The sequence below is a fragment of the Pavona decussata genome, unplaced genomic scaffold (genome assembly GCF_977016875.1).
Source record: "Pavona decussata unplaced genomic scaffold, jaPavDecu1.1 SCAFFOLD_100, whole genome shotgun sequence".
Lineage (NCBI taxonomy): Eukaryota > Metazoa > Cnidaria > Anthozoa > Scleractinia > Agariciidae > Pavona > Pavona decussata.
In genome coordinates, this window is record NW_028145515.1 from 2,519,501 (window position 1) to 2,535,000 (window position 15,500).

Here is a 15,500-nt window from a genome sequence, read left to right on the forward strand (position 1 = left end):
AGCCAACTGCATCCTCTATTCTTTTCGAACACTGGGCTACACAGGGTTGCTACCAAACAGGATTAGCAATTGAACAGCAATTGATTCATAGCTATTATTTGAAATGACGTTTCCTTGCCAACAAGAAAGTCCTTAGCAGACCTGGCGACAAGCCAAAAGATAAGATTCCCGGACTTTTGAGAGAATGTGAGATATTTACCATGAGTTGTTCCAGTTTTCCTGAGGCTTGAATTAATTACAACTGAAAAGCGACGTATCAGTTCGACTCTTCAAACTCATCAATAACCCGTGAAGAAAAAACGGTACCGGGAAATCACTACCGTGAAGGCGGTTTGGAATTATGATCTTAACTATCGTAAAATCTGGTGAAATTTCGGTTTGAATTTTCTCCAAAACTTGTTAATAGTTTGAGAAGCTATATAGAACATGTGAAAAGGTTCTTCACTCGATTTCCAAATACAGTAGCTTGAACTTGGCTGCGCCTCGTTTTTTTAACCCCTCTCTGGGTGCTTGAAAATCGGATGAAACATTCCTCGCCGTTGATATATTACTTACCACACCCGGAAGTCCCATTTTCCCCGGTGGACCACCCTTGCCAGGAGCACCGGGCAGTCCAACGCTTCCACGGTCACCCTGAAACATGCATGAAACAAATGTTAAATACAATCTATACAGTTCAATGGACTCTGTCGAGACGTGAGTCAATGTCACCAACAACAGTCGATCTGGACAGAACTTACCCAGATGATAATACTTTATCGACTTAATGCTATGACACCTGGCTTGAAACCATTTTACGAAAGTCACAACATTCTTTGGCATTAAATGTTCAATCATGTGTCGTTGGCTTTGCATATGAAGGTCTAAGGATTAAGAAAACCTCGCTACATACAAAATTTTAAAGAATATATACCACCGCTCTTCGTCATTACATATTTTATAGAAAAATCTTACACACCTTCCTTTCTGTTGCTATGTCGAATAATCAGATGTTCCTACCTTTTGCCCAGGAAGACCAATAATTCCTCGCTGTCCCTTTTGTCCAGGTTCACCCTACGCAAAACGATAATTGCTAGAACTGTAAGACCATCTCTTGAAAGCAACCGTCTTATATAGAACGAATTATATTCATACCTTGCTTCCATTGAAACCATTCATTCCTATTTCTCCTTTATCGCCTTTTGGAGGATCAACAGGCTATAAGAAGAAAACCAGTGCATATTTTAAAACAATCTAATGATGTATCATATACAAGATGTTTTCGTAAAAATTGGTTTATACAGCCGAGTGGTTTTAGACCCGATAAAACACGTGCTGCGAGTTTTTTGAACGGCTTCAAAAACATTCCTGGAAAAGCGTGTTTCAAGAGAGTTCACAACAATGATGCTTTTATGAACGTTGGATATTAGCATACGAGAAAAACATTAAACAACGCATACTAATAAGGAGGAGGTTTCATCGGGTTTTAAAACCACTGCGCGTGATATTTATCGACCATTTGATAGGTCAATGGGCTTATGAATTATTAATGCATTTTTGGAGAGTAACGTAATACGTTTCAACTAGAGAGGTCGACCAACTAAATGTTGCAGATATATATATATATCTTTTCAAATCAATGCGTTTGGTTAAAATGCAAAACTCACCAGTCCTGTTTCAGGATCGAGCAGCACTCCGGGTTCTCCCGGTGCACCCGGAGGACCGGGCAATCCCGCGGGGCCGGGAACTCCCGGAAGACCATTTTTTCCGGCTGCACCTTTAGGACCTTGGATATACTGGCCACATTCACCCTGAAATTCAAATGAGTAAATTCATCACTCTTTATCTTCCTGTTTTCGATGCTCTATGCAGAATCAGGAAAATTTTACAGTAAGCGGATTTTAACTGGAAGAATTAAAGATTGATATTGAAAGTAACAAAGTCAACACTGAACCTTTGTACAGTTGATTTCTCGCACGAATGTATAGGCTGGTCCTGGTTCACCCTGCAGGAAAAGTGGAAAACAAGACATGAATGACGTGAATATCAGGAAAACTAATCTTCATTTAGTTTTGGCAGGGACCTGTGTTCGGGGGGAGGGGGAGATCCCCTACTAAGCTATATCGGTATGTGCGGCATCACAAAGGGTATGCTTTTTGAGCCGTTTTAGTCTGAAATAGGGCATAGATTTTAACCATTTTGGTCTGAAAGTCTGAAAAAAGTATACGAATTTTACAGAAATGGGTTTGGGCTCTAGAAACCAGGTCTGAAAATGGGTATGGATTTTTGAGGCAAGGTCTGGAATTGAGTCAGGGTTTGAAGAACTGAGCCGTACACCACCCACGTCCAAAATTCCTAGGAGTACCTCCCGCGGCTCTTTTTTAGCGTAATTTAAGTGGCCAATCATCTGAGACAACGTCTTGAAGAACAGCCTGCGTGGCATTATGCTTTTGCTTGTCTGCGATTCGTCAAACAGAGTCATGTAAAGCAACCCATTCCAAATACAACTGGAACATATCAGACGAAACTATTCACCAGGTAATCCGCCACTTAAATGATGTGAAAGATGTAATTGGAAAACTTCAAGGTAGAAGAACGTTTTGCAGTTGAAACAGGTGAGGAAAAACACAAGATTTCAAAAGCGCTGATGGATGTCAAGTGTTCTTTCAGTCAACATCCCAGGCGCCCTCTAAGGGATAACATATGAAAGATGGTAAACGCAATAAGCTTTATTTATTAGAAACTATTCTGACAATGTTAAACCAACCAACGCAGGCTTTACCTTCTCTCCTTTAACGCTTATAATCTCTTCGCCAGATTTAAAGTATATTGCCGGACCTTGAGGACCCTGTCTGCCTCGCTCGCCCTTAGATCCACTGTTACCAGGGTCACCTTTGCTCCCTTTTACTGTCACGAAAAAGAGGTAAGGACGATTATTGAGCCACTGATATCAACATTTTGCAACACTGGATGCAATGTATGAAGCACGAGAAAGACTTTCTCATCCGATTTCCAAAAACCGAGAAGTGGGTTTCAGAAATGAGGCACAGCCGAGGTTTTTTTTGAACAAACTTCGAGGTATTTCGAGATCAGATGGAACACCCTAACGAGTGTTTCATATAGCTTTTCAAACTACTCGTAATTCAAAGCAAACGTTCACCAAATTATATGATGATTAGGATCACATTTGCAAACCTCCCTACAAATTACAATTCGACCTGTAAACAGTGGAGAGAAGAGCCACCCCGTGGATTCCACTGAACTTTCCATTAACTTATTTATTTATTTATTTATTTCCTTTGTTTTCTTTTCAAAAATTATTAATGAGCTTGAGAATGAAGTATACTCGACAATAGTCGTGTTGGTAACTCGGAAATAAAACTTAGAGAAGTTAGTAGGCGAATCCATTTTTTTTCTATACAATCGATGTGCATTTTAGTACTCTTAGGAAGAGCTAAAACCTGGTGTCTTTAAATTTTGAACACGCAGGTGCAGATCAAGATTTCCTAATCCTAGACCCTCCTTAAGAACATTCTTTAAATGAGGCGAAAATTACGGAAACTTCTACTTGCGGGTACATGAAACCAAACAAAACAGAAGACATTCAATAACGATCTCACCGCGTTTGTTCCTGTTGTTTGAATCGTTTCGTTTGTGTGTTTTTTTTCTTTGCAATCCAGTTTGTTTGTTTTGTAGTTAACTGATCTCTGTACTCCCCAGGTTGATTGTTAGTGATATCTATCACGGATTTCGCTACAGTGGCCGATCCAGCAAGTTATTGTACAGTTGGGAGCTCGGAATTAAGGCCTGGTTAAAAGGGCGGCGCATGTTTGATTTATTCTTATTATTTTATACAGATCTCCATTTAAACCAGCTATGCTAAACTGGAATTTCTGTATAAATAATGTATACAAATAAACAGTCGATGCTAGTTGATGGTTGTCGATGATAGTTAAAACTCGCGCACTCATTTGACCTCCAACTATCATATACTATCATCGACTATCATCAGCTATCATTCAGCTGTCATTTACTTCAAGTTAAAATGTTCAGACCAACTGGTCTTGTTTTCATGGACGAAAAGGTTATGGTGGCGGTGGAGCTGGAACTCGGCGTCCAGTAGAACCGCCATTCCTCGCATTTACGCGATAACCATATCACATGAAAAACGGTTTTGTTTTACCTCCTTTACGACCAGGGTATCCAGGATATCCCACTGCTCCCCGAGGACCAACAATAGACTCTCCCTTGTCGCCCTTGGGTCCCGGAGATCCTGGGGGTCCTCTAAGATCTGGGATCTCGTTTGGTCTCGCAGTGCGGGCACCTGTGCTTTGCAACTGTTAAAAGTAAAAATATCAAATAACAAAGAATTTTAGCGTTGTAATGGTTGGAAATGGCGTTTATTTGCACTTGGTATTTAAAATTCTTGCATAGACCTAATCTATGCATAGTATGAGAATCGACTAACCAACACGCATATTGTTAGTTGCCATCTACTTGGTAGGCATTGGGTATAAGAGTTTGGGAGTGTGTAGTATCGAGATAGAAATGCTACCATAAACGTCTCAATAAGCGTGCTAAGCGACGCGGGACGCAACTCCTGTATGAAAAGTTCTCCCTTTTCAGCTGTTCTGTCAATTGTTTCTCACTGAATGCTCTCTGATTCCCCCCTTTCTCGAAATCAAAGGCGAATATGTAAGAAGTTCTTGTCATCATTCAAACAATAGCTGTAAAGCAGTCCTTTCCTTTGAAGTCGTTTGATCGTTTGACATTTTTCACAAATAAACTTGGGTCCAATTTCAAAGATTGGTCCTCTTTTTATGTAAATTGTATGTGGGCAATCAAATTGCCCTCTCCTCATACCACCTACCGTGCTAGACGTTGTCGCCAATGCTTCAGGATTCACCGTTGTGGCTTCAGTACTTTGAACAGAAGAGGGGACCTTTGGAGTGGTGTCTGTGATATCAACAGATGATTCTTTGGTAGAATTCTCCTCGGATTCTCCTTCAATTCTTGCAATAATTGCCTCTGTATCATCGGTGGGGTCATTTTCATCTCCTATGTCACGTGCTATAGTTGTTGAAACAAGGAATGAGGTAGAATGCTTTGAACTAGCAGCGTCTTTAGGCCTACTTGATGTACTGATTACTGGACTAGACGTTGTGCTTGCTGCCGTAGGCGAACTGGATGATGAAACCGAGCTGGAAGCTGTTGAGAGGTCTTCCCCATCCCTTGATAGAGTAGAAGACGAAAGAATACTATCTGTAGTACGCTTCTGGAAGTCAGTCATTTCATGTGATGTTGTATCTGCTGTAGTTGTTGAGAAAAACGGACGTTCTGTTGAAATTGCCTTACTTGTCGATGAAGTGTCTTTGGGTGGAATTTCTGTTGCAACTGCTGTACGTGTGGATAATCTTTCTCCATGTGGAAGCTCTGTTGTGCCTGCATTACTCGTTGATGAAATTTCCTGAGTTGGAAGATCTGTTGTAACTGGTGCACCTGCTGAGGAAGTTGGAATTTCTGTTGTAACTGCTGTACTTGTTGATGGAGTATCTTCAGTTGAAACTTTTGTTGTAACTGGTGCAGTTGTTGATGAAGTATCTTCAGTTCGAAGTTCTGTCGTTACTGGTGCAATTATCGAAGAAGTATCATCAGTTGGATACTGGGATGTACCTGCTGTGCTTGTTGATGAACTATCTTCCGATGGAAGTTCTGATGTAACTCCTTGTCTTGTCGATAAAGTGTTTTCAGTTGCTCTTTCTGTTGTAACTGGTGCCCTTGTTGATGAAGTATCTTCAGTTGGAAGTTCTGTTGTCACTGCTGCACTTGTCGATAAGGTATCTTCAGTTGGAAGGTGCATTTTAGCTGCTATACTTGTTGACGAAATGTGTTCAGTTGGAGTTTCACTTGTAACAGTTATTAGCCCTTCTGTTGTAACAACGCTACTTATCGATGAAGTATCGTCTGTTGTAATTGCCGCACTCGTTAATGAGCTTTCTTCAGTTGGCAGTTCTGCTGTGACTGCTTCACTTGTTGATGAAGCGTCTTCAGAAAAAATTACTGTTGTAAATGGTGTACTTGTTGATGAAGTCTCTTTTGATGGAATTTCTGTTTTACTTGCTCCACTTGTTGATGCAATATCTTTGGATGGAAGATCTGTTGTTACTGCTGATGGAAGTTGAGTTGTAACGGTTGTGCTTGTGGATGATGTGCCTTCAATTGAAGCCGCCATTGCAACTGTTCCACTTGTTGACTTTGACGATGTGTCTTCAGATGGATGTTCGGATGTAACTGTTCTACTTGCTGATGAAGTGTCTTCAGAACTTTCTGTTGTCGAGGCATCCTTTGGTGAGGTAGTTGGAACGGAAATTCTCTCACTCGTCATCTCTACCATCCTTGGCTGTTCAGTGGCTGCTGTATTATCAACAGCAATTGTCACTATGGGTTCTACTTTTGTATCGCTTGCCATTGTTGTTGTTGCTACGTCCAGGTCTCCAGCGGTTGCAGTGCTCTCTGGTACTTGTGTGTAGGGAGTCGTAGATTCCTCCACTAGTGGAAGTTCTGCATTTGTTGAATCGGGTGAAGCAGATCTTCCTTCACCATTTACTTCAGTAGCGCTGGACGTTGTTGTTACTCCGCTAATTTCAGTAGCTGCTAAGCTATCTGGTGCATTGGTGTTGGACATAGTAGTTTCTATCAATTTTGGCAGCTCTGTAGTTGAATCGCTATCCCAAATATTTTTTTCGCTGGTTGCTGGTTGTGTGGTGACTAAATCAGTATCGTCCGTAGTAGTTATCGCTTCTGATGTCACTTCTATACTGCTGTCTGCTGAATTAAAAGTAGAGTAGAAATGTGACTAAAAATAGAAGACACGTCAGAATATGGAGACGTAAACCATTGAGTTTAGGATAGATTATTGTCCAGAAGAAAATTAGTATTTGTTTAAAAATAATCCGGTCAAAATTTGACATCTCCCGTTATGGTGTTACGGACAAAGCTTAGCCGAACACGTTCTTAAAACCGTTGTATTTGTTCAGTGAGATACCTTTGAAGTGTGCCAGAGTCGCCCTTGATTCAGCGGACATAAGTCGTGAATCAGGTATTTTCCAGTGAAATAAAATAAAAGTAGTTTTGCAGTTCAGCGCGTGTAGTGAGGGTGAACTTGCGACATTACAACTTTGAGTGTTAGTGCAGTTCTGTGAAAGGGGTCTTGCCAGTTTTACCGCTTGAACGGGTTGAACAACTCGTACGTGTTGAGATACAATTCCACCACTCGTACGAGTCTTGGCTAGTCGCCTTTTTCAGTGACATGCAGTTTCAGGGCCAAGGTTCAGGGCCGAAGAAACCAATTAATAAAAAAATACGGGGTAGCGCAGTGAGCAACTAATTTTACAACCTGTAGGTAACGTTACTGAATCTTGTAATCTACCTGTTGACACAACTTTGGTTGATCCAAGTTCTTCTTCAACATTTGGCTCAGTTAGTTCTGGCGACACTGTTGCCGTTCGCACTTTTGCTGCGTCCACACCAGAAATATCTGAATCTTCTTTTGGTGATGTGGGTGTCTCTAATTTTTGTGTTGCCTCTTCCTTTGGAATATTAAGATGACCGCTTGTATTTGATTTTAAAGCAGATTGAACGTCTGGAAGAAGTTCCGTTGTCATACGCCGTGCTGTCGTTGTTGGCGGTGTTGTTGTTGTCGCTTTTGTTGTCGTTTCTGTCGTTGTTGGTGTTGTTGTTGTTGTTGTCGCTTTTGTCGTCGTTTCTGTCGTTGTTGTTTTCTTGGGTGTGGTTGGCATACTTGTTGTGGTTGGAACTGTTATCTGAAATAAAACATTGATATAGCGATTTTAGTTGTAGTGTCTCAGATCATGATACTCTCACCGCTCATCTTCTCAATATAAGAAAACAAAAATTAAACTCGTCTCTTTTCGAGATTGTTACGTGGTTAGAAATCAATAAAGCGACGGGTAGTTTAACTGCCTTCTTCCGATTCTTAAAAGAACAATATGGTGGGTAAATATACCGCTACAATGTAACCACGCTTTGGACACTTTGTGAGAATTATATGAAAATAAAGAGTTTGTAAATTAAATGCACAGGAAAATCCCAAGCCATATGGTGCGATACTTTGGTGGATCAAAGTGGTTGTTCAGGTTAGCTTCCACGTTTGAAGGAGGTCAAAGCTGTTGAATACCCTCATTCTTCCTCATTCAACCTTTCTCTGCAGCAAGCTTATCTCTTTAGCCACTATCCTGGCGTTTTTCCAATTGACGTTCCACGTCAATGTATTCCATATTCAGTGATTTTAGTTTCTTGTCAAGTTAAATCGCAAAAAATAGTTACATGCTGCAACTTCTCAATCAATCAGTTGCAATACATAAAAGACTACTCTACTTTCCTTCCAACTCTCAACGAGATTTGGTGTTGCGACAGAAAAATTACGTTGTGAGTTGCCAGAACAGTGGATTACTCTTCTTATCTTTCACAACATTGCGCCACCATCTTTACCATATAACATGTTTTCTGCGGCCTGCTTCGAAATGCGCTCTTCAGCTTAAGCGAATTGCAAGAAAAATTGATAAATTGATTTAATACCGACGCAGTTTTGTTATCACTGAAGAAAGGGGACGACAAATGACCATTTGAATGAAAGCTGTTGAGCGGTCGTTCGCTTTCCTAGTGTCCAAGATAATTGTCAACTTTAAACAACAGAACCAAGATTTAACCAAAAAGCCACTCAGTACCAAACCCCTCACTGTTACCTGCCTTACACTCCTGCCTTTGGGGCTGCCTGGGGTCCCTGTGCATGGCCAGTTCTGATATATCACCCTAGAAATGAAAACCAAAGGAAATGAGAATATAAGGCTTCATCAAGCAGGTGATGTCATGTAGAAATACGAGCTGCAGCTCTAACAAAGATTATATTATCGATTACTTTGGATAACTTTGGATTAGGGGAGTAGGGATGGTACAATGGTGAGAGCACTCGCTGCTCACCAATGTCGTCCAGGTTCGATTCCAGGACTCGGCGTCATGTGGGTTGAGTTTGTTGTTGGTTCTCGTCCTTACTCCAAGAGGTTTTTCTCCGGGTTCCCCGGTTTTCCCAATTCAAAATTTCAAATTCCAAATTCCAATTCGATCTTGAATCTGAGGGCCACAGGTTTGTCAGTCATAACAGGGTGTTAAGTGTTACCCTCGTTAAACAAAGTTCATTTTATTTATTCATTGTTTTATTTAGCGGGCGGAGAATCTGGAAAACGATACAGAAGCCTGGCGGTTACAATCAAGCTTAGCTTCCGAAGCAAGAAAGAAAGGATCAGACCTAGGGCTTAGCACATTGTGCTAGCATACTTTTTGGCATAATATATTGGAGCAAACGAGCATAATTTTTCAAAAGAGCACCATTAACTCCAGCAACAGTTTCATTCTTGCTTTTGCAGTGCCTTTGCTACACGGAAAAAGAATAATTGAAAGTACCGAAAGTACCGAAAGTACTTTAACCCCTTCCTCTTTGCGTACGCGTGGTCAACAACTGGCAGACCAAACCAATCATGCCATATTCGAAAAAACTTGCCAAAGATTGTAATCATTTACTTCTGAATTCTCTTTTCGCGGCTATATACCCAGAAACGTTGTCATCTTGTGAGCGGAAGTTTACAGTCTAGGAGCATAACGTGGGAACTTTGGCATAATTTGCATTGTGGCATGATTTGACAAAACTGGGAGCAGTGCTAGCAGGAGTACAGTAGGCCAAGGGCTATTCAGACTCAAGCTTTCCTCAAAAGTGTGCAGAGATGAGGGGAGATTGAACACAATGTACCAAAGCTTACCTCAAAGGCGCTTAATCCTGCCTCGGGTGTCCAGCCTGCCCTGCCAATGTACAATGCACTGTAGGAGGGTAGGGTAAGTTCACCAAGGGTCGACAGTCGAAACTTGGTCTCAGCTTCGTCACAATTCAAATAAAAAGTAACGCCATCTCTTCTTATGCTAAATCCTATCCACGTCCATTTATTGGAAATGTCAGGCACTTGGAAGTCAAAAACAGTTTTGGTTCTCGTATCACTTGCATGAGTTAATCTGATTGTAGTGCCCTCGGCGACACTTTGAATCTCCAGTCCCAGAATTGCATTTCCTCGTCGATAATTTGGTAGAATAGCAAACACGACACCGCGTTCGACGCGTTTTGGTCGAATTGCGACAGTTATGGAGAATTCGACGAAGAAATCCCTGGGAAAAATGTAACGTGCAAATCGACCCACATTCGCAATTGACCGGAAGTTAAAGGCAGGCTTCGTGTGGGGTCCTTTTGTGAAGGACACTCCAACTGGAAGTGGCTCTCCTATCGTCCCAAGCAAATCGATATCCGAGAGACTGCTGTCTGGAACGCCTGCAACGGAATGAAGAGACACTTTAAGTTAGCCTATACACAGACACTGGCCTGGCCTTTAATGCACATACCATACATGCCAAGGAAACTGTAAGCTGCAAATAATCATATTTTTTTTTTACTTTCAGTAAAGCTGAGGTTCCATCTGCATAAAAATTTATTTGCGTTATCCAGGTCACTTTTGAATTTAAAAGACGACACGACTTGATTGTCCCGAGCGCGCAGTCGCTTGGCTCACAAGACTTGCACTCATGAATACTTCCTGTTGATTTGGTCTCATCCAATGATCTTTAACAATAACTGTTTATTCAGAATTCCAGGGAAAAGACTGTAACACGAAGGTAGTGTTTTTTATGGAGAGGTTGTGATAATCTGATTTACAAGATTTAAAACTGTACATTTATCGTGCTCAAGGCTTCATTTATTTTTCACGCTATCGCTCAGAACAAAATCTAAAATCCCTTTAACATTTTCATCCTCAAGATTTCCGCCTGTTTAAGTGGATTTTCTCGCGATCTGTGTAGTATCCCGTGGGAATTGTTTCAGCGCCCGTTAATCCCCTTCCGTCCCCAGATCATTCTACGAAAAACGCACACGAAACATTTCGGCCTCTAAATCGTTTGTATGTAATGAAATTCTTTGGGCAATTTTAATTCATCACTCAATACCAAGCTAAGTACCCACCCCCACCCCCCCCCCCTCTCCCAAAAAAAATTCCCTGGGCTGACCCGTGGGTCTTAGCATTTTTTTGAAAATATAATGTCAAATGCCCACGGTTGGGACAAACGAGCTGGTCAAAATGGCCCAAAATGCAGTTAAAAAGAGGTCGATGTCTTCATGTCTTACCTTTATTTTAATAAAAGCTTATTTACGCCAAAGTCGAATAAGCCCTATTTCTCAATTAAATAGGGGCAGTGACCATTCGTTCCGTGGATCTACTTTCTCAATTATGTCCTCAGACGTAAATAATCAAATCAAGTCAAGTTATCTTTATTCAGACAGGGGTGGCCCTTTCAGCACCAGGCTGGTATCAGTAGAGGCCATGCGTAATTCTTGTAATCAAGAATGTAGTGTCTTTGCTGATGAACTTATCATTGAAACGAAGCAACAGCATTTTGCACTGCATTGTGAGGTGAAAATCCCAATGCCTTGAAATGCTCGGGGGTTGCCTAATGCCCGATTCCCTGGTCGGACATCTCTGAAAAATACCCCACTAATCAGTAATGCCCGGTGGGGGAACGAGGCCGCTGTAATAGACTGATGCATAAACCAGAAGACGGAACAAAATCTTATAAACGGTGCCGTTTTAAACAAAAATATTTGAATTGTGTAGTTTATGACTACGCGGGAAAAGCAGATTTTAAAAAGGGCTACTGGGATCCAAATATAAAATTGGGGATAACCACGCCTTTCAAGAGACATTTAACCCTATCTCGACCGGGAAGAGGGACGGGCGGATTCTGCCCACGGCGACTCTGAACCTAACGGAATGCGTAAGAAATGTGTATCTGGAGCAGTTTGATGTGATCGATTTGTGTTCATTGACTTCAATGTTATCATGGCAATCAATTTGAGACAGTCCGTTTCTTCAGAAAATGGGAAATCCCATTTTTAAATGAAGAAAAGCAAAGTTACCTTTCTTACAGTAACTTTTATGTTTTTAGCTTATATTAGTGCTGTTGTAGTGGTTTTGATTATTTTTTGTTCCATCTTGGATTTCTGGACTTCCTCAAAACTTCAGGCGGAGCCAAGATGGACGCCATTTGGCAATTGCGACGTAATTACACGCAGTATGACGTCATTACTTATCATTGCGGACCTCAAAGGAAACAGTCGGTGAGTTATGAAGGGGGGATGTCTTACTTGCCAGATATGCGCATCTTATCAACTCTGATCTATTTAACAGTAGTTGTATAAACAGTACAGAAAACATGAAAATGCATCAACTGCATGACTAGGTCACCGACCAAGTTATCTTTAAGCGACTTACACCCTTTTCCAACAAGATTTAGTAATTGTCTTTTAACACGGGGCCGAACAAGCAAGTATTTTGATGTTTGGTAGTTGTGCAAACATTAAGAAAATGAAAAAAAAAATTGTCAATTTCATTGGCGTAGATTAGGCGATTTTGTAAATATTTTATATGTAAATATTTTGAAGCGTCAGATTTTTAATTCATTGATTTAAGTTTTGTATTACACATAAGATACATTAGTTTTTAGTAGCATCTTTTAGCATTTTTATTCATTGTAAATTTTTAATTTTTAATTTTCGAGGTCCTTTTTGTAAACCACTTTTTAGTGAAAAAGTTTCCTCATTAAAGATTGTCATTATTATTATTATAATTATTATTATTATTATTATTATTATTATTATTATTATTATTATTATTATTATTATTTTGTACGAGGTTATCGGTGTGGTACACATAACACATACCACTTACCAAGGTCGGGATCTCAATTCACGTCAAGATCCCAAGTCACGTCACAGAGAACACGACAGAACTACAACGTCAGGAAAGCTAAGAAAACAAGATTTGGAGACTTTGCCTAAAGTTTGTGAGACTCTGGATTTTAGTGAGAGGTATTATCCCGTTATCCACCACTGATTCTGGTAGGACAAACAGTATAATATCTTTGAGAAAAGGCCTAAAAGTACCACTAACATTTCACATTTATAAACAGAGACATGGACTTGAAAATGATGGGATTTGTGCCATTTCAAGAAGACGTTCACTATAGCCGTTGTAAATGACAAAAATACCGGTGTCTACAACAGAAAGCAATCTGGAGACCTGGAAATTCAAGCTTCACGTTATCAACTTTACAAGTTTAGATACTTTAGTAAGCGGTTCAGATTTACACTTGTAGACGCCAGATATTAACCACCAACTGAAAGCTAACCCGAGGAAATACGATAAACGAATTTGAAAATCAAGCTTTTAAGAGATTACAATCCTGTTATCTAACAGAGATTTGCCAAGCGTTTTGACAATTTGAAAACGTCGCAATTCGGGATTGTGTGATGGGGCTGTTGTGTCTCAAGCATGCTTTGAAACGTGTTCTAAGGAAAGGAGGGTTTCTGTACATGTTTACGTTTGGGCTTGAGCTTTCATCGATCGTGTTAGGCCAATAACGACCTAATTTGTTACAATGCACAACAACAGTTACTATAAACAGGCACATCTTAATTAGACGTCATCAATGTAACAGCTGTTTACTGTGAATCCAAAGAAAAACAAAGTAACAAAATATTTCATGATAATAGTGATAACCGAGGCACTAAGAAAGACAAAAGAGTGTGTAAGACGTTAAAGGAAGCTACAAACTAACATCAACGCGAAACAGCTAAATAACAATTATCGGAATGATAAAAATCAGCTGGATGCATAGCTATGTGGTTTCTCCAAGGTCTTCTGGAAAGCCAATTAGCTACTTCACGTAAGGCCTTTAGGTTAGATAGCAGTTTTTTTAAAGGTCGGGCACAGTGACAATGAAATACGGTCATGATGCGAGTTGTTAAGTCATTGCAAGTATATATATATATATATAGTAATGGGAGGCCCTTCGTTCAGAAGTTTTATTGTACCGGCCATTAAGCTGTCGCATGATTCCAGATTAAGCTATACTAAGAAAGGAGCTTACAAGAAGAAAGCGCCAATAACCTTGCATCTGTCGGAGACTTGGAACATGCAGAGCCAAGGAAACAAATTTTCAATATGACTCTCTGCAAAGTGAACAGTTCTAAAAGAAAACATTTAGTTTGAATTTAAGGAATTCAATTCTCTGCCACGACAATCTTCTTAACTACAACAACATTCATGAGCCTCAATGTTTGACTCTCCAAGAGGAATTAACTTGTCGATTTGGTTTTATCTACTCGCTTCCGATTTAACCTTTGATTTCCTGTCTCCAAACAACGGACGGACAATGGGATTTTCAAGTTTTAATTTAATAATATCTCAGCACTGTCATGAATATCACGCAGCAAAAGCTAAAACACTACACGGCAGTCAAAAATATGTTGATTATCAACTGACATGTTTTGCATGTAGAAACTGCAAATGAAGGCCCAAATAAGCTTGAAAGCAACTTAAAGAGTTTGAACTGAAAAACAAGTTTTTAGAATAGTATCTAGCAAATAAGAAAGCATTGAAGTGTCCTTGAAAACTGCACCCTCTGCACGCTTTACAATTGGCAAACTCCGTCTGAACAGCAACTTCTACTCATTAACTATGACATATCACTATTTCACTTCTAAACGTAATTGTTGTTATTTTTTGAGTTTGGACGAAATCCTAAATTTCGACAATTCAAATGAAAGCTACTGAGACGCGCTTTCCTGTGGTGCTGTTCATTGCGTGATACAAGGTGACTCGATTCTAAATTGTTGGGTCTTAAAATTCCTGGGAACTCATGCACTTTACAAGGTTGTTCGGGCATAAGCTAAGGTACGGCAATTGGGCATAAAATGAAAGCTACTTAGCATTACTTCACTATGGCATTGTCTGTTTTTCTCATCTGTTCTACTTGGAAGGTAAAAGAAGACTGAAGTTTGACAAAATTTCACCTCGTGAATCTCAAGAGTGAATGTTTTCAGCAAAAGAGTCTGGACTTACGTTTCAAGCGTTTGAGAAGTGAAGACCGCTGTGATGTAGTATCACGAATTCCCCAGAGCAAAATATAAATGGAAATAACCACAGAAACGCGAAGGCTGGTCGAGTCTTGCTTCCATCCAGCGATCCTCATTTTTCATCCTCAGAAGTCTCCAGACCACCGATGCCTAAAGTTTGAAATTCCTGATGTACAGTAGACGGCGCACGACGACTTGCATGGGCGATGGATATTTGATACGCAAATTCGCTAATGCTCACCCCGTATAAAACAATTACTTGAGAATAGACAAGGTTTACGGGCAAGGTCGCATAATCTTCCGAAGTATTATTCCGTGATGAATGTGACAAGGGATTCTTAAAGGCTCACGCCAACTTGGTATAAAACAAGGCCGTTGGCCCGATGAAAAGTGCCTTAATAAAAACGTGACAGCAAAGCCGTCTGAAGTTAAACAGATCTCTGTTTTTTCAAAGGCAAAGGTTAGATTTTCCGATAGTTCACTCTTAAAAACAATC

The 15,500-nt window shown here is 40.3% G+C and overlaps 1 protein-coding gene and 1 pseudogene across 6 annotated transcripts in view; one reads left to right on the forward strand and one right to left on the reverse strand.

The window, feature by feature from the left end:
* Nucleotides 1-6,833, forward strand: part of LOC146472314 (cyclic GMP-AMP synthase-like receptor 3 pseudogene) — a 112,800-nt pseudogene extending 105,967 nt beyond the window's left edge. The window contains exon 3 of the transcript XR_014866623.1: nt 6,820-6,833. The product of XR_014866623.1 is annotated as a cyclic GMP-AMP synthase-like receptor 3 pseudogene (transcript). The remainder of the gene's footprint in view (nt 1-6,819) is intronic.
* LOC146472323 (uncharacterized) overlaps nt 1-15,500 on the reverse strand; it is an 81,208-nt gene that overhangs the window by 33,477 nt on the left and 32,231 nt on the right. For 2 of the 5 annotated variants that reach the window (XM_085119697.1, XM_085119696.1), the window contains exons 4-14: nt 9,813-10,369; nt 8,749-8,811; nt 7,409-7,802; nt 4,850-6,807; nt 4,163-4,316; nt 2,762-2,886; nt 1,934-1,984; nt 1,647-1,790; nt 1,135-1,197; nt 1,000-1,053; nt 556-633 (exon numbers count right to left, since the gene is read on the reverse strand). In XM_085119697.1, the coding sequence (XP_084975823.1) occupies nt 556-633; nt 1,000-1,053; nt 1,135-1,197; nt 1,647-1,790; nt 1,934-1,984; nt 2,762-2,886; nt 4,163-4,316; nt 4,850-6,807; nt 7,409-7,802; nt 8,749-8,811; nt 9,813-10,369 (3,641 nt within the window). Of the gene's footprint in view, nt 1-555; nt 634-999; nt 1,054-1,134; nt 1,198-1,646; nt 1,791-1,933; nt 1,985-2,761; nt 2,887-4,162; nt 4,317-4,849; nt 6,808-7,408; nt 7,803-8,744; nt 8,812-9,812; nt 10,370-14,990; nt 15,358-15,500 lie in introns of those variants that run through there. The other 3 variants (XM_085119699.1, XM_085119698.1, XM_085119700.1) reach the window with 3 other exon arrangements.